The sequence below is a fragment of the Phoca vitulina genome, unplaced genomic scaffold (assembly GCF_004348235.1).
Source record: "Phoca vitulina isolate PV1807 unplaced genomic scaffold, GSC_HSeal_1.0 scaffold32, whole genome shotgun sequence".
NCBI lineage: Eukaryota > Metazoa > Chordata > Mammalia > Carnivora > Phocidae > Phoca > Phoca vitulina.
In genome coordinates this window covers 7,469,368-7,493,681 of record NW_022589735.1, presented here as the reverse complement: position 1 = coordinate 7,493,681, position 24,314 = coordinate 7,469,368, and the positions used below count along the sequence as shown (strand labels likewise).

Here is a 24,314-nt window from a genome sequence, read left to right as displayed (position 1 = left end):
TTTTTAAAGATTTTATTTATTTATTTGACAGAGAGAGCAAGAGAGGGAACACAAGCAGGGGGAGTGGGAGAGGGAGAAGCAGGCTTCCCGCAGAGCAGGGAGAAGCAGGCTTCCCGCAGAGCAGGGAGAAGCAGGCTTCCCGCAGATCGAGCAGATCGATGCGGGGCTCGATCCCAGGACCCTGGGATCATGACCTGAGCCGAAGGCAGACGCTTAACGACTGAGCCACCCAGGCGCCCCGAGTGATGCCAGGATTCTAAGGCTGTAGCAAATAGTGAGGTATTGTTTGTTTGTTTTCAAATTTTTATTCAAATTCTAGTTAATTAACATGTAGTGTAATACTGGTTTCAGGAGTAGAATTTAGTGATTCATCACACATATATATATTGTTTCTTTATTTGTGTTTAGTTTTGACTAGTTCTCTGTGGGTTTAATTTTATTCTCTGTGTCCTCATAGCGTAGCTCAGTGCCTGGCACATAGCAGGTGGTTCAGTAAATATTTATTAAGTGGTTGATTTCAAAGGTTTGGTTTGGTTTGGTTTTAGCTTTGACATACAAGGTTAGGTTTATTCCCTTCATGGAACTAAACATAAGGTTTGAGTCAGATCACCTTCCCAGGAGCCATCTAGAAGACCACTTCATTTCAAATACTGCATTCATGCTTTCTCATTTTTATAGATTCCCTCTGTGTTTACGAATTCTGTCGTAAACTACTTTATTCTCGTCCCACCGCATTCTGTCCTGACCCTGGCCCTGTTTTGCCTTCGGGTGGAAATTGCTTGAGAAACTTGTTTTTGAATTCAGAAAACACCTCTGGCATACTTATTTCTTCCGTACAGAAGTTCATGGTTCTTGTATACCTGATAACCCGACTTCTTCATTGTCTCATTTCACACTAACACCTCAGCTTTAAATACTCTGCTGTATTTTTTGTTCTGTTTGTCCTGGCTTCTTTTACTAGGTGGTGTGCTCTGGGAGTAGAACCTGGGTTTTGTGCTGCAGGGACTGAACAGATGTCATAACACTATATGTGAACTACACTGGAATTAAAATAAATTTTAAAGCAGATTTCAAAGAAGGAGTATTCCGGGGGCACCTGGGTGGCTCAGTTGTTAAGCGTCTGCCTTTGGCTCAGGTCATGATCCCGGGGTCCTGGGATCGAGTCCCGCATCGGGCTCCTTGCTCAGCAGGGAGTCTGCGTCTCCCCTGCCTGCCATTCCCCCTGCTTGTGCTTGCTCTCTGTCTCTCTCTCTTGCTCTCTCTGTGTCAAATAAATAAATAAAATCTTAAAAAAAAAAAAAAAAAAAAAAGGAATATTCCGGACTTAGTGGACTGGCTGGATTTAAAGAATGAAGCCACTAGAGGTGTCATGATAGATCCAGCCCGGATAATGCCAGCAAGAGGCAGTGATAGAAGCTGAGAAGTTTCTGAGTGTAGTACCACAGCTGAGGTGTTAATATCCAGGGCAAATTGTGTGGATATATTACAATTTGTTCATCCATTCCCTAGTTGATGGATATTAGGCTCTTTCCGGCTTCTAGCTATTAGGAATAAAACTGCTGTAAACTTTGGTGTACAGGCTTTTCGAGATATCTTTTCAAATCTCTTGGGTAACTTCCTAGTGGTGGGTTGCTAGGTTATATGGAAGTGTATGTTTAACCTTCTGAGCTGCCAAATTACTTTTGAAAGTGACTGTACCATTTTGTAGTCCTGCCAACAACATCTAAGAATGCAGTTGCTCTGCGTCCTGTCACTACTTAGTATTGTCAGTCTTTTTTATTTTAGCCATTGTAGTAGATGCATGGTAGTATCTCTGAGTGGTTTTTTTTTTTCATTGTAGTTTTAATTTTCATTTTTCTAATGCTTATGGATGTTAAGTGTCTTTTTATGTATCTTCTTTGGCTAAGTTTCTGTTCAGATATTTGCTTGTTTTGAATGGGATTTTTGTCTTTTGTGGCTGTGAGATTTCTTTTTATTGTGGATGCAAGCCCTTATCATATAAGCATTTTGCAAATACTGTATTTTATTAACTGCTCTTGGAAGAGCAGCAGTTTTTAATTTTGATGAAATCTAATTTATCATTTTTTTGCTTGTACAGTTTGTTTGGTTTCCTAATTAGGAAATCTTTGCCTGACCCAAAATCACACAGATTTTCTTCTGTGTTTTCTTCTTGAAGCTTTATAGTTTGCGTTCTTACATTTAAGTATATGCTTCATTTCAAGGTTATATGGTGCAAGGTGAAGTTGAGGTTTACCTTGTTTCAGTCCGCATAGCCTACAGTGTTAACCATTATACCACCCTGCCTCCCGTCTTACCTCTCTCATCATTAAGAATGTGACTTTATGCACATTGATTCTTCCAAGTCACCTGCTTAGCAAGTAGTCTCATAAGGGTTAGAGTGAATGTATAGCAGCATTTTGCACAATGTCTTCAATATAGTAGGCATTCAATCAATGAAAGTTACGAATTATTATTGGTGAAATTACTCATTTTTCCATTTACCTAACATAGTGAACACCAGTTTCTTGTGTTTGGGGATACATTAGTGAACAAAGTTCCTGTTTTTATGGTGATTACATGCTACTTGTTAATATTACAAATCACAAGGGGGCGCCTGGGTGGCTCAGTCGGTTAAGCGTCTGCCTTCGGCTCAGGTCATGATCCCAGAGTCCTGGGATCGAGCCCCGTGTCGGGCTCCCTGCTCAGCAGGGAGCCTGCTTCTCCCTCTCTCTCTGCCTGCTGCTCTGCCTACTTGTGTTCTCGCTCTCTGTCAAATAAATAAATAAAATCTTTAAAAAAAAAAAAATTATAAATCACAAGATATGGTATTACTATAATTTTATTAAATGACATTAAAGTTAAGGGTGCATTTTGGTGCAGCAGTGAAAGCTTACAGTTGATATCTAAGCACTCTAATAGTGTGGTAGTTTAATAAATTAGTTTCTAAAAATATCTCAGAAGAGGAATTGGTCAGCCTTGGAATTATAGAGGCAAACATTAGAAGAGTATCCTCAGCGTCACTCCAGGAAGAGAACACTTGAGTCTGGTTGCACATATTCCTAGGAGATTAGGCAACCAGCTGTCCCTAGAAGCCCGCCAGTGAAATCACTTGTCACACTTCACTTGTTCAGAGTTCTGTGTGCTTGAGCAGACTTTGAGTCAAAATAGAGCTTTCCGTGTAAATTTTGCCTTCAGCCTCAGAATGCACTTGTGACTCATGAGTTTCTAGCCCACACAGTAGATCTGTTTTTTAAAAACAGCCTATTAAAGATTTAAGTTTTTATAAAGTGGTACTTTACATAATGTGACTCTGCTGCCCAGTGAATGAATGACCTGTGGGAGCTGCTGAGGGCAAGACGTGGGCTTTGAAGTTAGAAGTGGAGTTTAGGGACGTCTGGGTGGCTCAGCTGGTTAAGCGGCTGCCTTTGGCTCAGGTTATGATCCTAGGGTTCTGGGATCAAGTCCCACATTGGGCTCCTTGCTCAGCGGAGAGCCTGCTTCTCCTTCTGCCTGCCGCCTGCTTCTCCCTCTGCCTGCCACTTCCCCTGCTTGTGCTCACTCTCTCTCTCTCTCTGATTTATAAATAAATAAATAAATAAAATATTTTTTTAAAAAAAGAAGAGTTTAATTATTGCTTTTTTTTTTCTTAGTAGCTGTTAGGAGTTGTGCAAATTATTTAATGTCTCTGATCCTTGGTTTCTCTTTGCTTCTTATAATTTTTAGCATTGTTAGCACTAAATGAGAGATCACTTTTACTAAGTACCTAACCCGGGACATCTTACTCCTTTCCATTCATTTGCAGTATAAACTGTAGTGAAATTTATGTACAGTATTTGTTTGTTTTCAGAATCGTCTAAAAGAAATTGAACAAAATCTCTCTAAAATAATGAGACTTGACAATGAAATTAAAGCCTTGGATAGCCGGAAGAAGCAAATGGAGAAAGATAATAGTGAACTGGAACAGAAAATGGAGAAGGTCTGTGGTGGTAGAATTTTGTTCTTCAAAATTTTGAGATTATTATAATGAACCTCATTTGAATCCATTTTGCCACTCATTTCAGAAAAAAATACAAATCTTGATGTTTGTGTTATTTCCATATATATGTTAAAAGGAAGGATATTGAATAAGCTTTGGTTCATATTTTGTACTTCAGAGTGATAACTTCTTGTATGTATTCATTAAAACTCTTTATTTTGTTCTCTGCACAGGTTTTTCAAGGGACTGATGAGCAACTAAATGATTTATATCACAATCACCAAAGAACAGTAAGGGAGAAAGAAAGGAGACTGGTAGACTGTCAGCGTGAACTGGAAAAGTTAAATAAAGAATCAAGGCTTCTCAATCAGGAAAAATCAGAACTGCTTGTTGAGCAGGGTAGGACAAAATGTTAACTTGGTCTTTTTTCCTATTATAATATTATGCATTTTCTGCATGAATGATGAATCTCCAGGAAATTATGCAGAGTGAAAAAAAGCCAATCTGAAAAGATAATATACAGCATGCTTCCATTTATATAACATCTCTGAAATGTCAAAATTTCAGAAGCAGAGGACAGATTATTGGTTGCCAGGGTTACTGAGTAGGAGGAGGAACAGGAGGAAGGTTAGTATGGTTGTGGTTGTAAAAACAACAAGAGCAAAAAAAAAAAAAAAACATAAGTATGGTTATGATTACAAAAGCTTATTGTGGTAGTTGAACTGTTCATTATGTTCACTGTCATGGTGGAGGTATGAACTAACACAGTTGATTATATTATATAGAACTTAATATGCACAAATACATAAAAGTAACACTGGGGAAATCTGAATAAAACTGATGGATTGTATCAGTGTCAGAATCCTGACTATGAAATTATACTGTAGTATTGCAAAATATTACTAAAGGAAGCACTGTTTTTTTACTCACAACAATTCTGACACCAGATGTGTGCGTTTTTCCACACCAAGCAATTCTCTAATTCTTGGAAGAGAGAATTCAGTTCTGACACTAATTGTCTGGAGTCAGTGCTTTCCCTGTGGAGTCCCACAGGACTGCCTACCCAGTTCACATTCCAGTTGCAAGTCCTAAGTTGTCTGTCACCTACACTTCTGATCTCTGATCAATTGGCTATAAATCAGGAGTCCCCACAAACCCTTTCTGAGGTTCAGTAATTTGCTATCATGATTGATAGAACTTAGGGAACCTTTTTACCAGTTTATTATAAAGGATACCACTCAGGAACAGTCAAATGGAAGAGATGCATAGTGCAAGGTATGGGGAAGAGGTCTTCAGCTTCCACGCCTTCCATCTGCATTACTCACACATGAACCAGCACCTTGATGTGTTCACCAACCTGAAAGCTAGCTCTCTGAATGCTGTTGTTCATCGTTCTTATGGAAGTTCCATTATATAGGCATGGTTGAATAAATCATTAGCCATTGGTGATTGAACCCAATCTTCAGCTGCTCTGTAGAGTTGAGGAGGTGGTTATTGAAAGTTCCTACTCTCTAATCACATAGTTTGTTCCTTTGACTACCAGCTCCCATCCTCTTAAGAGTCACCTCATTAGAATAAACTCAAGTATGGCTGAAAAGGACTTAGAATGAGTAACAAAAGGTGCTCTTTTCACCTGTATCACTCAGAAATTCTAAGAGTTTTGGGTGCTTTGTGCCAGGAACCAAGGACAAAGACCAAATACATATTTCTTATTATGTCACAAAACCACAGTTAACCAGTGGGGGAAACTGGCAAAGGTTATAAGAGATTCTGCTGTGGGTGTTTGTTGTTTTTTTTTTTTTTTTTAAATAGCTGCTTATGAATGTACAGTTTTTTTAATTTGAAAATAATCACTTGAAAATTGAATTATTATGGTTGTGTTTTTTAAAGGTCGTCTGCAGCTACAAGCGGATCGCCATCAAGAACATATCCGAGCTAGAGATTCATTAATTCAGTCTTTGGCAACACAGCTAGAATTAGATGGCTTTGAGCGTGGACCGTTCAATGAAAGACATATTAAAAATTTTCACAAACTTGTGAGAGAGAGGCAAGAAAGGGAAGCAGAAATTGCCAGCCAGCTGATGGTAAATATTGCTATATTCTTTTGTTTGTATCAGATTCTCTAGTTATATTGTTTCAATTTTAGGGTGGACCTCATATTGTCAAAGTTTTGGGTTAGTGTTAGGATAGAATCTTTACGAGATAGAAAAAAACCTCATGGAAGCAATTTGTCTAAAGTTTTTAAGGATAAAAATATGAAGAAAATACAGGTTACATTTTAAATTTGATTTTAAGTTACATTTCTTTTTTCTTTTTTCCCAGTTTTACTGAGAAATAATTTAACAGGTACCACCCTATGTTTAAGGCATATGGCACGAGTATTGTGAAATGATTACCACAGTAGGTTCAGCTAATACCCGTTTCCTCATATATATATATATATATATATATATGTGTGTGTGTGTGTGTGTGTATATATATATATATACAATAAAAGAAAAGAAAATATATTTACCTTGTGATGAGAACTTTCAGGATGTACTTCTTTAACAACTTTCCTATGTCATATGGCAGTGTTAGCAGTAGTCATCATAGTGTACATTATATCTGTAGTACTTATAACTGGAAATTTGAACCTTTTGACCACCTTCCTTCAATTCTCCCTCCTCCCACCTTCCGCCTCTGGTGACCACAAGTCTGATCTCTTTTTCTTTGAGTTTGTTTGTTCTTTGGGTTTGTTTTGTTTTTGGATTCCACATATAAGTGAGATCATACAGTATTTGTCTTCCAAAATTTCTTTTTAAAGGTAATCATAAAAAGTTTGCTCATAGTTAATAATGATTATCTCTGGGTGATGGTCATTGCATTTTTTTGTACTTTCCTATATTTTCCTTAGTGTGCGTGTGTTAATTTTGCATTCAGGAAACTTTATTAGTAAATTGTTCACTGAAAACAATTGTTAATGCTCATTCTTCTCATGTAGAATGACTTTACAGAAAAAGAGACTCTGAAACAAAAACAGATAGATGAGATAAGGGATAAGAAAACTGGACTGGGAAGAATAATTGAGCTAAAATCAGAAATCCTAACTAAGAAGCAGAATGAGCTGAGAAATGTGAAGTATGAATTACAGCAGTTGGAAGGATCTTCGGACAGGATTCTTGAACTGGACCAGGAGCTCTCAAAAGCTGTAAGATATTATTTGAGTAATCTAATAATTTTAAGGTGTAAAGACGTTTAGAATCTTATATTCTGAAGTATATTATCTGTTGCTAATCTTAAGATTATGGCATTTCAATAAAAACATCAACCTTGTCTATGAATCTCATACAAAATGAAAACGTGAATATTATAATCATACCAACTCCTTGATTCTGGAACTGGTGGATTGAAAATTAGAATCACGTAGGAAGCTTTTAAAAAAGACTTAGGGGGCGCCTGGGTGGCTCAGTCGTTAAGCGTCTGCCTTCGGCTCAGGTCATGATCCCAGGGTCCTGGGATCGAGCCCCGCATCGGGCACAGGAAGCCTGCTTCTCCCCCTCCCACTCTCCCTGCTTGTGTTCCCTCTCTCGCTGTGTCTCTCTCTGTCAAATAAATCTTAAAAAAAATAAAAATAAAAAAGACTTAGACTTGGGCGTCTGGGTGGCTCAGATGGTTAAGTGTCTGCCTTCAGCTCAGGTCATGATCCCAGGGTCCTGGGATCAAGTCCCGAGTCGGGCTCCCTGCTCCTTGGGAGCCTGCTTCTCCCCCTGCCTCTCTCTGTCTGTCTCTCTCTGTCTCTCATGAATAAATAAATAAAATCTTTAAAAAAAAAAGACTTAGACTTGGGGCCCTTGGGTGGCTCAGTTGGTTAAGCGTCTGCCTTCAGCTCAGGTCATGTTCCCGGAGTCCTGGGATCGAGCCCTGCATCGGGCTCCCTGCTCAGTGGGGAGTCTGCCTCTCCCTTTGCCCTCACCCCACTCAGTCCGTGTTCTCTCTAGAGTGGGGAATAGAAATGTGTGTTCCAGACAAAACCAGGTGATTGTTATGAGTACCTTGGTTAAGAACCACTTACCTAAGTTAAAAAAAACAAGTATTTTCACTCTAGGTTCCACACATTGTAGATTTTATATGATTCTTGCCATGTTACCACTTTTTGTTCGGTAGAAATTTTCTTAGACCATCTATTTTCACGAATTTCCAAATTCTCTTCCTCGTTTCTAATCTGTCCGCTTCCTTCACATCTCTGCCACCAAGTAGGCATCCTAAAATTTGGCAGATCTCCCTCTCAGAGCCCATCTTGGTAATTTAAGTAAACATTTCTATTTGCTCTGTAACTTAGCATCTAGCATACATTTTTGTCAGTTTAGCAGTTTGTCACAATATTGCCTTGTGATGGGAAAGCACTGGTCAGAGATCACATCGCACTATTTTATGGGTTCTACATGCCAGGCAATGTAGTGAATTTCCATGGATACTTGATAAATACTTAAATACCAACTAAAGAGTTACTAAACTGTATACTTAGATGTATTTTTCTCAGTTTTACACTGCATTCTGAGTTTTCCCTCCTGTTTCACCTTCCCAGATTTGTTTACTAATTCTCTACCATTATAACCTAGTAAGATAACTTTATAAGATTTTCCTTAAAAATCTTATTTCTTAAATGCTTTTCTCTTCTTGGATAAAAGCAAACAGTAATATCTTGATCATTCTGAGGAGTAGTTGATTTCTAATACATTTTGTCATAGTTTTAACACAAAACATATAAACTTGTGTGTTTGAATTATTAATAAGGAACATGAGCTAAGCAAGGCTGAGAAAAACAGCAATGTAGAAGCTCTAAAAACAGAAGTAATAAGTCTTCAAAATGAGAAAGCAGACCTAGACAGGACCCTGCGTAAGTTGGACCAGGAGATGGAACAGTTAAACCATCATACAACAACACGCACCCAGATGGAGATGCTGACCAAAGACAAAGTACGACCTTTCTTTTTGTTTTAATTATACTTTCTGGTATTTAAAATAATTTACATTTGTAATAGATGCACTACGAAATATTTAAGTGGTGTTGGCATTATATTTTAGGAGTTAAGTGAGCTTGATACTCTATAAGACTTGGGAGCTTAAAAACTGTTTTCTAATTACAAAAAATAATACAGAAGTATATATACACATGCCCATTGCTATTAATATTTATCATATACAGAAGTTTTAATTTTTATTATTGTCAGACTTGTTACTTTTTTCTCTTATGGCACAGAAAGGCAATTCCCACTGTGAGACTTCTGAAATTTTGCATTTTCTTCTTTCATTTTCATTGTTTTATTTTTTTAAGCCTAGAATTGTAGTCTAGAATTTATTTTTGTTAATAGCTGGCTTAGTCGGTAGAGCATGTAATTATTGATCTCAGAGTTGTGAATTCAAATTTATTTTTGTTCTTGATACAATATGGAGATCTTGGACTTTATTTAAAAAAATTTTTTTTTCTATAGGCTGACAAAGATGAACAAATCAGAAAAATAAAATCTCGACACAGTGATGAATTAACTTCATTGTTAGGATATTTTCCCAACAAAAAACAGCTTGAAGACTGGCTTCATAGTAAATCAAAAGAAATTAAGCAGACCAGGGACAGACTTGCCAAATTGAAGTAAGTAATTGTAACATTTGGAGATGTACTACAGATCTCTTATTTCATGCTTTTATTTTTCATTGCTTGAATTGTTTTATTATTTATTGTTATAAAGTGGTATGTCCTATGTTAATTGACTTTGGTTCTGCTGTATTTTATCAGTCAAGTAAAATGATGACATTAATTTGAGCCTTTAGTTCCTTGAAAGTTTGCAGAACTTAGAGGATTAAAATTCTCCTTTATAAAAAGTGAGGCCTGACACTATAAAACTCTTAGAAGAAAATTTAGGGGGAAGGCTTCATTATATTGAAATTGATAAATATTTTCTTGGACCTGACACCAAAAGCACAGGCAGCAAAAGCAAAAATAGATAAATGGGACTACATCAAACTTAAGAACTTCTACAAAGCAAGGAAACAACCGGGAAAAGGCAACTGACGGAATGGGAGAAAATATTCAAACCACTTATCTAATAAGTGATTATCTAGAATATGTAAATAACTCCTAAAATTAACAACACAAAAACAAATAATTGGATTTAAAAATGGGCAAAGAACTTGAATAGTCATTTCTCCAGAGACCATATACAAATGGCCAGTGAGCAAATGAAAAAGTGCCTAATTCATCAGGGAAATGCAGATGAAAACCACAATGATATATCACTTCACACCAGTTTAGGATGGCTACTACCAAAAACAAAAAAAAACAAAATAACAAATATTGGTGAGGATGTTGAGAAATTGGAACCTTTGTACATTGTTAGTAGGAGTATGAAATGGTACAGCTGATAGAGAAAATAGAGGATCTTCAAAAAAATTAAAAATAGAATTACCAGATGATCCAGCAGTTCCATTTCTGAGTATATATTCAAAAGCATTGAAAACATGATCTTGAAGAGATCTTTGCAAATCCATGTTCATTATAGCATTATTCTCAGTAGCCAGATGAATGGATAAAGATTCAGTGTGTGTTTGTGTATAATGATACTACTCAGCTTTAAAAAAGGAAATCCTGGGGGCGTCTGGCTGGCTCAGTCGAGCATGTGACTCTTGCTCTCCAGATTGTGAGTTCAAGCCCCACGATGAGTGTAAAGCTTACCCAAGGGTGGGGGTGGGGAGGAAATCCTGTCCTGCTACAACTTGGATGAACCTTGAGGATATTATTGCTAAGTAAAATAAGCTAGTTACAAAAGGACAAATACTGTGTGATTCCACTTACATGAGGTACCCAAAGTAGTCAAACTCTTGAAAACAGAAAGTAGAAAGATGATTGCCAGGAAGTGGGAGAGCGGGGGAAGGGGAATGGTTATTCAATGGTTACAGAGTTTCAGTTTTACAAGATGTAAAAGCTTTAGAGATATGTAGCACAGCCATGTGTATATAGTTGACACTACTGCACTGTACACTTAAAAAATGGTTAAGATGGTAAATTTTATATAATGTTTGTTTTTTGCCACAATAAAGACGTGATCACTTTTTAATGTCACTTTGGTGGTTGGGTAAAAGAGTCAAAAATTCTGTACAGATATTTGAGGAAGGTAGTGGATCTGGCTTTGGCCATGTCTCATTTGTTTCTTAGGGAAATGTGTCTTAGGGAATAGGTTATTGGAGTTTGAAGTTCAAGAGATTGGAAGTTGTTGCTTTGTAAGTAATAATTAGAGTCATTCGTATAGGCCGTATCACCTTAAAGGGGTTATGTGAAGAGAAAAAGAACGGTTATAGTCAGATGCCTGGGAAACAGCAGCGTTTACTGTTGGTAAGCAACGCAAGAGGAGCAAGTGAAGGAAACTAGAATTCAGGGAGCTAGGGTGAGAGCCAGATCGGAGTAATTCTTGAAACCTTGAGTAAATAGACCTTCAAGGAGGGGGTCAGCAGTGTTAGGTGCTAAGATAGTGATGTTGATGAGCATGGCTCAGTGGCTAGGATGGTCAAAGCATCACCTATATTGTTATTTCTTTTTGCCTTATTTTTACTGTGATTCTCAAAATGGGAAGTATCAAGATGTAGCACACATGCACTCATACACATTCATCTGAAACAAGTTTCTCAAAATAGCATGTGTCCTAATTATGCTCAGTCTGCCCCAATGTATTTTATTCTTTTTAATTTTTTTTAAGATTACGAATATGATCTATTATATTGATTACATGGCTTTCCCAGTGCATCATAACCTGCAAACCCTGATCTGTGTTGGTGTGAAGGTTGGCTAGGATGATATTTAAGAGTTGGAATGGAGAGGGGCACCTGGGTGGCTCAGTCGTTAAGCATCTGGCTTCAGCTCAGGTCACGATCCCAGGGTCCTGGGATCGAGCCCCGCATCGGGCTCCCTGCTCTGCGGGAAACCTACTTCTCCTTCTCCCGCTCACCCTGCTTGTGTTCCCTCTCTCGCTGTGTCTCTCTCTGTCAAGTAAATAAATAAAATATTTAAAAAAAAAAAAAGTTGGAATAGAGATGAATTGTATTAGTGAGCAGAGTCTTTGATGAATGAGAGGGAATGGATGATGACGTAAGTAGATGACAGCAACAAGGAAAGGATAAAGGAGAAGTTCTTACAGGAGTGAAGGGAAGTGATACTGTGAAAGGGTCCAAAGGGAATCAGGTGAATGTCCTCCTTTTCTCTTCTCTCTCTCTCCAGTATGTCCCGCAAGCATATTCTTGCTGAGGTTCCTAACCTAAGATCTAAGACCATGAACCCCCAGGAATCACACAGGCCCATGACCAGGTTTAGAAAGTGATCAGTGGGGCGCCTGGGTGGCTCAGTTGGTTAAGCGACTGACTGCCTTCGGCTCAGGTCATGATCCTGGAGTCCCTGGATCGAGTCCCGCATCGGGCTCCCTGCTCAGCAGGGAGTCTGCTTCTCCCTCTGACCCTCCCGACCCTCCCCCCTCTCATGTGCTCTCTCTCTCAGTCTCTCTCTCTCAAATAAATAAATAAAATCTTTAAAAAAAAAAAAAAGAAAGTGATCAGTGTCCAGGATGGAGTTCAGGCAGAAGTGGACTGTTACCTTGATTTCTAAAAAAAGTACTTAGTCACAGCAAACCTTTGTAATATTTATTGGCAGAATTTGTTTTGTATCTACCTACTCAAACTTTTCAAATTCATTTCTCATGTAGTAAAATTGTAATCCATATTTGTTCTTATTTTAGCAAAGAACTAGCTTCAGCTGAGCAAAATAAAAATCATATAAATAATGAACTAAAAAGGAAAGAAGAGCAGTTGTCCAGTTATGAAGACAAGCTGTTTGATGTTTGTGGTAGCCAGGATTTTGAAAGTGATTTAGACAGGCTTAAAGAAGAAATTGAAAAATCCTCAAAACAGCGAGGTAAGTTACCTTCTTTATATTATCAAGGTGCTTTGACACTTGAATTTTCACTCATCAGTTAGCTATTAAGGATGGGAGATTTAAAAATTTGGTTCTGGAGGCAAAGGGCTTAAGTTTCAATCCCGGTTCTACAGCTTAATGGTTTTGTGACTTTGGGCAAATTATCAAATGATTCCTTTACTTCAGATTCATCTCAGGACATAATTACCTAGCACTTAGGGTGTTAAGAGTAAATGAGATTATAGGTATAAAGCTCTTAGAACAATTTCTGGTACACAGTATGCTCCCAAAATTTTGTTACACTTTTTGTGTGTTACCAGAAAGTAATTTATACAAATCTGAATGTATTGTGCCCTTTCAAAGAATATGTAAATATGAGAGGATTTTTATTTCTTTCATAATATGTTTATAAATGAAGAATGATCCTATATATATGGAAAATGATAGAACCATAATGACAAAACTGTATTTTATATTTTTCTCACTGGTAATACATTTATTTTCTTAAAATAGCCATGCTGGCTGGAGCCACAGCAGTATACTCCCAATTCATTACTCAGCTAACAGATGAAAACCAATCATGTTGCCCTGTCTGTCAGAGGGTTTTTCAGACAGAAGCTGAATTACAGGAAGTCATCAGTGATTTGCAGTCTAAGCTGCGGCTTGCTCCAGATAAACTGAAGTCAACAGAATCTGAACTAAAGAAAAAAGAAAAACGGCGTGACGAAATGCTGGGACTTGTCCCCGTGAGGTGAGAGTAGGGATTTACTGGTACTGTACATGAACAGCAGCAATGTAAAAGGTGCCCCTCCAGTCCCTGGCATGTGGTAGGTGTTCAGTAATGGGTTGAATGAATAAAAGTTCAAGTCAAGATTCTGAGCCAGTGTGCCCCATCTCGTGTTCTTTATAAGACAAAGCAATTATTGGGGTCCCTGGGTGGCTCAGTCGGTTAGGTGTCTGCCTTCAGCTCAGGTCATGGTCCCAGGGTCCTGGGATTGAGCCCCACATCGGGCTCCCTGCTCAGCGGGGAGTCTGCTTCTCCCTCTCCTTCTGCCCCTTTCCCCTGCTTGTGTTTGCTCTCTCTCAAGTTAGTAAAAATCTTAAAAAAAAATTATTTAAAAGTAAACTTCTTAAACTAGTCACAGGGTAGTTATAATCTTTACTATTTTCTGTGTGTGCATGTGTGTGTGTGCACGTGTGTGTGTTAATACAATTCCTGAGACTTGGCTTGAGGGCAGAAATTTTGACAGATTGAGAACTGTTTGCTGTTCTGTCACTTTCTAAATTCAAAAGAATTAAAAGTACTAAAAACCTCCCCCAACAGATGAATTTTAAACTCTATTTTTATGTCTTTTCTGCTTTCAAAAAGAATGAATCATCATGATTTCTCTTATTTTTCTCTCACTTATTCAAGAAATCCAAATGATGGTCTGTTTATAAATAAAATCGTCAGAAAGTATATGATGATGCCTTGGGGTCTTCCACAACATAGATCATAAAGCTGGTCACAGAGACCAGTATGACATAATCTTCAAGGAGCTGATGGTCTGAGTAAGGAGACAAGCTCTCAGAATTGAATATTTAGAAAGCTGGGCCTAATAAAGTTCTTAATTGGCTCAGACAAATACATTAGTTAAGAGGAGAGAAGCCAGTGGACTACAGAATGAGAATAAGATTTTGAGACCGTAATAGAAGGTGAATGTGAAGCATAGGGAAGTTGGTTCGACTCCGTTAACAATGTAGAGAGAAATGAGAGCACTCTGTGTAAAGGGAAGGGGAGTCTGAGCTGTGCTGCAATAGAAAGGTGATCTAAAGTCGTAGGAACCATTTGGGGAGATTGATTCCCATAAGTTGAGAAGATAGGGCTATGTTACGTTCAGGCCTAGTTACAGCTCTCACTGATAGGGGATTTAATGGAAAACGTGTTTTAAGAAATTAATCTTATGTTAATATATTGAATGGATAAGACTGAGACAACTCTGGAAGCAGAAAAGCCAGGAGGGTATGTTGTCCTAGAAAACTGTGAAGAGGAATTTCAGGAAGAGTCTACAAAGATATGCTTTGTGATAGCCAGCCTCCAAGATGATGCCCAGTGATCCCTGCCTCCTGGTATTCATGCTCCTGTATGGTCTTCTCGCATGTTCCAAGACTGGTCTATGAAACCGGTAAGTTATGACAGAAGTGATAGCAAGATTAGGTTCTGTAAGGCACTACGGCTGCCTGCTCTCCTTTTCTTTTGGATGTGGGTGAAGCCAGCTGCCACATGAGCCACCCTGTGAAAGGCCCCACTTGACAAGGAACTGAGGCCTTCAACCACATGAGTGAGTACCATTTGGAAACTGATAATGCAGTTGCAGTCAGACGTTCACTGCGGTCATCTCGAGTCTCTCCTAGGCTCAGTGTTCAAGGTGGCTCACTGAAATGATTTGCAGTGACACTGTTGGCTGGGAGCCCAGCTGGGGCTGTCGAACACAGTGCCTTAGCATGGCCTGCATGTGTGTCTTGGGATTTTGATAGCATAGTGGTTGGATTTCCAAATGAAGGATCCTAAGAGCAGGAAGTCCAAAAGACAGGCAATAGAAGCTGCTAGTATCCGAAGGCATAGGCCCAGAAACTGGCATTGTTACTTCTGCTATTGTCTGTTGGTCAGAGGAGTCCTGGAGCTTGCCAAGATTCAGTGAGAGGACACAGACTCCACCTCTCATTGGGAGGAGTGTCAAAGTATTTGTGGCTAACTTTAATCCATACAGTACCCTGGGATCTGGAGTGGCACCTACATGCCATCCTAGTCACCACACACAAAGTAGGGTAACCTGAAGCTAGAAAAATAAGTGTGTAGTCGGACAGGTAAATCAGTGCCTTGGAAAAAAATACAGCAGGATAAGGAAGTAGAGAATTAACTGAGGGTTGGTGAGAGGGGAATTGCTATGAAGGTGGCATTTGAGTATAGGCCTGAGAGAAGTAAGGGAGCTAGCCATGCATTTGTCCAGGAGAAGAGTGTTCCAGGCAATACAAAATCCCTGAGGCCAAAGGGAAAAGTGGTTGAAGGTGAGCTCAAAGAGAGTGAGGAGCCACATCTGGCTTACCCTCTCTGAGGAAAATATTTTCATTTATTTATTTGTTTTTAAGATTTCATTTATTTGACAGAGACACAGCGAGAGAGGGAACACAAGCAGGGGGAGTGGGAGAGGGAGAAGCAGGCTTCCCGCAGAGCAGGGAGTCCGATGCTGGGCTCCATCCCAGGACCCCGGGATCACGACCTGAGCCGAAGGCAGCAGATGCTTAATGACTGAGCCACCCAGGCGCCTGAAAATATTTTCATTTAAAGGCCAAAGTTCATCAACACTTAATATAAGACTACCATTGTGAATGAAATCTCAGATTAAAATATACCTGTTTATCATTTTGCTTATTAGTACTGAGTCAGGTTTATTATAACATTTCAGTTAAATAAAAACTCAGTATTTTTCTCTGTTTCTTTGAAAGATTTTTTCAACCAGCCATATCTTTGTTGGTTTCTTTTACATAAAGTCCCCTTGGAAAAGGAATGCTGTCACAAAAACAGATGAACTGAGTTTATGAAAATTTTACAAAACAAAATAGAATCCTAATAGATCTCAATAACTCCTTCTTTTGGGAAACATCTTCACTCTTTCTTATACTTATTTTAGCATTTAGCATCTTAAGTAATCATCAGAAAAGAAGGCACCAAAACCCCAGACCACACTGATAAGAGGTTATTTAAAAGTGTACATGTGAAAATGTAAAAATAGGGTTAAAATTGAATGGATACCTATAATTCTCCACAAAGATGTCCCCATTCAAGTGAATGCTTGACTGTCATTAGGCTGTCCTAGCTATGTCACTTTTTAGGCACTGGGAACATACTTTAAGACCAACTGGGCTATGACCACAGGGTTCAGGAAGTAATGTGGGTATGGAACTATTCATAATCTGTATACCTTCATAATTTACTCAGGAAATTTTTTCATCTCAGTGGCATAACAAACTAGGTCTTCTGTCGCCCCAGATCAGTTCAGGTTGGCATTTCTTGGTCAGAGTGTGGACTTTTAAAAAAATCATTAAGTAGTAGCAGTATGCAAGAGCTAACCCTTGAGTTTCTGGTTTTTCCTTTGACTCCATTAGAAATTAATTTATTGTACTAATTTATAATTAAGAATTTAGAATTTTTCAGAAATCAGGTTGATAGCTTTTTTTTTTAAGATTAAATACAAGTTTTATTGTTTCAGAGGTGTCAACAAAAATAGATAGGGAGCCAGTACCTGCCACAGGAATTGTAATCCATTCGCAATAGTAGCAGCAATAAACTGGTTAGCAGCTTTTTTACTATAAACCCATGTAGCATTTGGCTGAGTGCTCTCCTTCCTTCCTTTCCATTATTTGTTTTAACTTTTTATTTTGAAATAATTTTAGACTTACAGAAAAATTACAAAAAGTACAGAGAATCCACCTATACCCTTCACCCTGCTATTCTTGATGTTCACAATTTATATAACCATAAATAAGTTATCAAAATCAAGAAATTAACATTTGTGTGTCGCTGTTAACTACAAAGCATATTAAAATTTCAGCAGTCTTTCCATTAATGTTTTTCTGTTTCAGGACCCAACCCAGGATCCCACATGGCATCTAGTTGTTATTACTCCTTAGGTTCCTGCAGTCTTCAGCTCTTCAGAGTCTTTGTCTTTCATGGTCTTGACACTTTTGGTCAGTATAGTCAGTTAATTTATAGAAAATCTCTCAGTTTGGCAAACATCACAGTAATACAGTAGTCCCTCTTATCTGTGCTTTCCGTCTCTCCTGTTTCTGTTACCTGAGGTCAGCTGTGGTCCAGAAGCAGATGATCCTCCTGACCTGTCATTATGTTAACAGTAGCCCAACTTGAAGTCACAAGGCCTACATCATTGTCCTCACTTCTTATCATCACATAGGCGTTTTATCATATAACATTACCTTAAGAGGGAGGGAGGGTACAGTACAATAAGATATTTTTTAAAATTTTATTTATTTCAGAGAGAGAGAGTGTGTGCACACTTGAGTGAGGGTAGGGGCAGGGGGAGAGAATCTCAAGCAGACTCCCCACTGGTGCAGACCCTGACTCAGGGTTTGATCCCATGACCCATGAGATCATGACCTGAACCGAAATCACCAGTCGGACACTGCACCAACTAAGCCACTCAGGTGCCCCTGTACAATAAGATGTTGTGAGAGAGACCATATTCACATAACTTTTATTACAGTATATTGTCATTGTTTAATTATTAGTATTGTTAATCTCTGTGCCTAATTTATAAACTCTATCACAGATATGCCTATAGGAAAAAACGGTATATGTAAGGTTTGGTACTATCCATGATGTCAAGCATCCACTGGGTGTCTTGGAATATATCCCCTGGGGATCGGCATGGCGGCGGGGAGACTATTGTAATTATTGTAAGCAGGATCTACCATTGGATACTGAAATCAGTGGGCAAAAGTTTGAGGAGAAGCAAGATACTGACATAGTCCCAATATATTTCTCCTAAGATCATTATTAATTATAAAGACAAAAATAGTAACTTTATACTGGATAAAACTGGCTGACACCATGTTAACCAAGTGAGTAAGATTAACATCTCCAGTAATAAAATATAATGACATCATGTGCCCACTGATATGCCCTGAGAAGGATACAATCACTTGTGATACTCTTGCCAAAAATGCATAACCTCCGTTTCATGATAAGAAAACATAGCTTATTTTTAATTGTGTGTTCTCTGTTTAGGCAAAGCATAATTGATTTGAAGGAGAAGGAAATACCAGAATTAAGAAACAAACTGCAGAATGTCAATAGAGACATACAGCGCTTAAAGAATGACATAGAGGAACAGGAAACACTCTTGGGCACAATAATGGCTGAAGAAGAAAGTGCTAAAGTCTGCCTGACAGATGTTACAATTATGGAGAGGTTCCAGGTAAGTTTATTATACTTGAAGGCCAAATAAAACTTGTTTCATGGTGGTTTGAATGTGAAATGTGCGAGTGTTAAAAACAAACAGATAGTATACAGGTATGGGTTGAGTTTAGAGTTCCCGGTCCTGAATTGCAGATAGTCTGAGGGGAGTACTGCTTAGTTTACGTTTCTGGGTTTGGATTGTTTATTCATAAATACGAGAATTAAGAAATGTCCTGTTTGTTTTCATTTTTAGTTGGTTTCCTTTTGTTTATATATTTAAATTATTAAAATTCATTTTATTCTTTTAAACTTTGTTAAAATTAAATCTGAAATCAGTTACAAATTCAGATTTTAAAATAATAGTTTTTAAAGATACTGAATAATGATAATGTAGTAAGTTTGTTAAAGGAAATAACTTTTGGTGGCGCCTGGGTGGCTCAGATGGTTAAGCGTCTGCCTTCGGCTCAGGTCATGATTCCAGGGTCCTGGGATCGAGCCCCACATCGGGCTCCCTGCTCTGCAGGAAGCCTGCTTCTCCCTCTCCCACTCCCCCTGCTTGTGTTCTCTCTCTCGCTGTGTATCTCTGTCAAATAAATAAACAAAATCTTTAAAAAAAAAAAAAAAAAAAAAAGAAATAACTTTGTTTCATTCTTAAGATGGAACTTAAAGATGTTGAAAGAAAAATTGCACAACAAGCAGCTAAACTGCAAGGACTAGATTTGGATAGAACTGTTCAACAAGTAAACCAGGAAAAACAAGAAAAGCAACACAAATTAGATACAGGTAATATAGTCTGTTTCTTCATGTACCCATAAAGACTTCAACATCCCAGCATATGCTTTTTATCATAAATTTTATATCTGTTATGTGGACAAGGAACTGTCTTTCTTCCAGTTCATAGTATATTCACCCTCTTTTCTCAAAGCCTCACTTGTTTCCTTGCTTTGCACAAAAGATTTGGAACGATGGGAGATTTTGAATGATGGATATCTGATGAGCTCTACGTTTTCTTAGTCATAACTACCCTATGGTCCATGGGTGGCCAGGAGGAGTTCTGTAGCACTTTTCTTGCAGTGGGTGGGACCCATGGAAGCTGAGCCTTTGTGAATTCCATAGAGCTATAAAAATGGAAGCTAGCTGTCCGTAGTATTTTCTGTATCCTTACTTTAGTCACTGTGTGAATGTTTTTGTGTAGTTTCCAGTAAGATGGAATTGAATCGTAAGCTTATACAGGACCAGCAGGAACAGATTCAACACCTAAAAAGTACAACAAATGAACTTAAATCAGAGAAACTTCAGATATCTACTAATTTACAACGTCGTCAGCAGCTAGAGGAGCAGACTGTGGAATTATCCACTGAAGTTCAGTCCTTATTCAGAGAGATAAAGGTAAGAAGATTCATACAAAATTGTTTGGTTTTTTTTTTTTTTTTTTTTTAATTAAATGGGCTCCATGCTCAACGTGGGCTTGCACTCACGACCCTGAGATCACGTGTCTCATGCTCTACTGACTGAGTCAGCCAGGAGCCCCACATACCTGTTTTTTAAATTAGTTCAAATATGTGAAATGCTCTTTATTGGTGTAGTGACTAAAACTATGGTTATTGTAAGGATTAAATAAAAAATAGTATAATTTTTTTTTGTGGTTCCTGTGTTGACCAAACTTGTACTAATAGGTAAAGGGTCTGAGGAGATTTTGGCTGTAATAAGGAAGAATTGGCTGCCTGGTTAATTAGTGAACTTCCTGTTACTGGGGGTGGTCAGGTGACTGGTTAACTACCTATAAGGAGTCCTGTTTATATGGGATATTGGTCTTACCTGCAGATCCTGTATCCATGGAAGATACTGCCTCTCAGTCTGAGCACTTTTTCTGTTTGATTCCAGGTGTAGTCTCAGAATCCTTCCCACTGTAGTAAGCAGGCTTTGAGTTACTACATGGAATGGAAACCATTTGACATCCCTCATCTAGATTAATCACATCTAAGACCAAATCAAATTTTTGAACAGTTCTAGAAATAACAGTCTTATCTAGCTTTTCATAATTACAAACATTCATTGAGCACCAAGTATATTACTGAATCTGTCATTAATTACTGTAAATGTTACAGAAGTATTTAGAGTATGATATAAAATAGTAATATCTTACATTTGTATAATTTTTTTTACTCTTTATAAAGCCCTTGGACATTAAACAGTTCAGTGTCTCAGTAACCCTGTTGAGGTAGGTGATTTAGTCCCCTTTTTATAAAAAAGAGATTGAGACAGATGCTTCATGTCTTAGCCAAGGTCATGCAGCTAGTAGGAGGCGGGGGTTATTTTCAGGTAGCTCTTCAATGTCTGTTACATGTGACTTCCTACCACACCATACCTCTTCTCAATATGAATACAAAAATACATCTGCCCTGAAGTAATACTAAGGAATTGTATCTTCTTTTATGGGTTCGTTAAATAGTCGTTATCTTAGCTTGAGTATCATTGTTTCCTACAGTGGTAATCGTGTAATTATGCTATAGAGATGTTATAAGGCTGAACAGTGGAGATGCCTGATTAGTAAAATAGTTTGTCACTTCAAAGCCCCTTTCCTTCCAAAATAGGTGTGGACACAGCAACATCAATGTACCAGTATGTTTTTATACCATAAAATATGTACTTAGCCCTTAGCAAACTAAGCTTAAGAACAAAAGTGTCCTGTATCAAAAGTCATATTCCCGTCTGTAAAAGAGAGGCCTGAACTGAACCTCTTCTTTGGTCACACACAGCTGACGTGTGCCCCTGCAAACTCATAAAAACTTATACCTGAAGCCACATGCTCATATAATTGGGGGCACATGGCCTGGATTAGGAACCAAGTTAGTGGTGATGCAGTATAGCATAGAGGTTAAGAGAAAGACTCTGGAGTTGGACAGGATTTGGATACCGGATCCTTCATTTACTACTGGCTGTTGTGACCCCAAATAAACTAATCTGAAATAGGGATGAAAATAATGGTAGGGCTCCTCATAGGGTTGTTGGAAAAAGCAGATGAGTGAATTTTTAAAGCCTGACACATAGAAAGTGCTTTTATTATGACTATAAAATCTGACACCTGAAATAAGATAATGGAATATAAGGCATTATGTTTTGTATTTTTAGGATGCTAAAGAGCAGTTAAGCCCTTTGGAAACAACATTGGAGAAGTTCCAGCAGGAAAAAGAAGAATTAATCAACAAAAAAAATAAAAGCAACAAAATAGCCCAGGATAAAGTAAGATTTCATTTATATTTTTATTATCAAATACATATATTAAACTTAATGTTCAGAGAACCATGTTGGACACTAGTATTTCATATGAAATTAAAAACATGGTAAGGTAAATAGTATTTGCAGATTTGTGACATATTAGACATTAAAAATTCTTGTTAGAATAAAGATTAATTGCAACGACGTGATGGAACTAGAGGGCATTATGCTAAGCGAAATAAGTCAATCAGAGAAAGACAATTATCATATGATCTCAATATGTGGGATTTAAGAAACAAGGCAGAGGATCATAGGGGAAGAGAGGAAAAAATGAAACAAGACGACACCAGAGAGGGAGACAAACCATAAGAGACTCTTAATCTCAGGAAACAAACTGAGGGTTGTTGGAGTGGAGGGTCGGAGGGATGGGGTAGGGTGGCTGGGTGATGGACATTGGGGAGGGTATGTGCTATGGTGAGTGCTGTGAACTATGTAAGACTGATGAATCTCAGATCTGTACCCATGAAACAAATAATACATTATATGTTAACTTAAACAATTAATTGTTTTTTTAAAAAAAGAATAAAGATTAAAATTATTTTGCTTCTTAATCTAAAATAGAAGTTGAGAAGAGAGACTATTTAATCTGGTCCCATAGATGATACAGGGAATTTCTCAGATTATAAAATTTGGTGGTGTTGGAAAGTGGAACCCAAGGCTCCAACTTCCAAGCCACTGTTCCACTGTGCTTCCCTATTAAGTTTTTGTTACCTTAATATGTATTTCCTTGGCTATAAATCTTCTTAAATGCCCTAGTCCCAACCAGTGTATAAACATTAGAATTATATTTTCCCACAGGTGAATGATATCAAAGAAAAGGTTAAAAATATTCATGGTTATATGAAAGACATTGAGAATTATATTCAAGATGGGAAAGATGACTATAAGAAGGTAATTTAAAATTTAAAATTATATATTTGTTTATACTTTTATTTCTTGTGCTTAAAGAATATTCTTTTTTGTAGCAAAAAGAAAATGAACTTAATAAAGTAATAGCTCAACTAAGTGAATGCGAGAGACACAAAGAAGATATAAATAAAGAAATGGGAATCATGAGACAAGATATTGATACACAGAAGGTAGGTCTTTTTTGCTAGTGGCTTATGATATCGTACCAATAACATTCTTCTGTTAATGTTTTAATTTCTACTTTTGTTTTCAATAGATCCGTTGAGTAGAAATGCACACAGTAGAGAAAAGCAATTCTAATAACCTAGCCTTTTCTTCCTTTTTTCCAATTTTATTTTTAATAAAAGACCCATTTGGTAAAAGTATAAACATAAAAGGTTTTATTTATTTATTTAGTTTAGAGAGAGCGTGAGCAGGGTAGAGGAGGAACAGAGAGGGGGAGAGAGAATCTTAAGCAGGCTCCCTGTCCAGCATGGAGCCCAGTGCAGGGCTTGAGCTCATGCGCTTGAGATTATGACCTGAGCCAAAACCAAGAGTCAGACACTTAACTGACTGAGCCACCCAGGCACCCCAAAGCTAATTTTAAATATAAATATTTAAACAAAGAGAGTTTAAATTAAAATTCTCCCTCCCCTTCTGCCTATTCTCTGCTCACTCCTAGATGTCATTACTGTTAACAGTTTTTTGTTTGTTCTTAAAGAAGTTTCTTACTCATATCAGCAGGTAGATAGATCAATAATATATCTGTGTGTATGTGTATATTTACTTCTATGTATGAGATCATACCATTCATATTCTGCACCTTGCTTTTTTCACTTAATGCAATTTGATCTTATATATCAAGTCAACTCACAGATCCACCATGTTTTGTTTTTTTTTTTAATAATTTTGTATACTTATATTAAGAGTTCATGACTTTTTTTTTTAAGATTTTATTTATTTATTTGACAGAGAGAGCACAGGCAGGGGGAGCAGTAGAGGGAGAGGGAGAAGAAGGCTCTCCGCTGAGCAGGGAGCCTGATGCGGGGCTTGATCCCAGGACCCTTGGATCATGACCTAAGCTGAAGACAGATGCTTAACTGACTGAGCCACCTAGGCACCCCCACCATGTTCTTTTTAATGATCACGAAATACTCCATTTTGTGGGTGTGCCACAAGTTGATCACTTTTTTCTTACTGCAAATGGTGGCAATGAATATCCTACATATATCTCTATTTTTTTCTCACTTTCTTTTCTTTCTTAATGTAAGATAAATTCA

General features: G+C 37.8%; 1 protein-coding gene across 1 annotated transcript in view; it reads left to right on the top strand.

The window, feature by feature from the left end:
* RAD50 (RAD50 double strand break repair protein) overlaps positions 1-24,314 on the top strand; it is an 83,662-nt gene that overhangs the window by 31,746 nt on the left and 27,602 nt on the right. The window contains exons 6-19 of the mRNA XM_032425195.1: positions 3,848-3,976; positions 4,210-4,375; positions 5,867-6,060; positions 6,960-7,166; positions 8,753-8,935; positions 9,451-9,608; positions 12,736-12,911; positions 13,425-13,662; positions 18,697-18,886; positions 19,524-19,650; positions 20,063-20,256; positions 22,000-22,110; positions 22,945-23,037; positions 23,112-23,225. Coding sequence (XP_032281086.1) covers positions 3,848-3,976; positions 4,210-4,375; positions 5,867-6,060; positions 6,960-7,166; positions 8,753-8,935; positions 9,451-9,608; positions 12,736-12,911; positions 13,425-13,662; positions 18,697-18,886; positions 19,524-19,650; positions 20,063-20,256; positions 22,000-22,110; positions 22,945-23,037; positions 23,112-23,225 — 2,280 coding nt within the window. The remainder of the gene's footprint in view (positions 1-3,847; positions 3,977-4,209; positions 4,376-5,866; positions 6,061-6,959; positions 7,167-8,752; positions 8,936-9,450; positions 9,609-12,735; positions 12,912-13,424; positions 13,663-18,696; positions 18,887-19,523; positions 19,651-20,062; positions 20,257-21,999; positions 22,111-22,944; positions 23,038-23,111; positions 23,226-24,314) is intronic.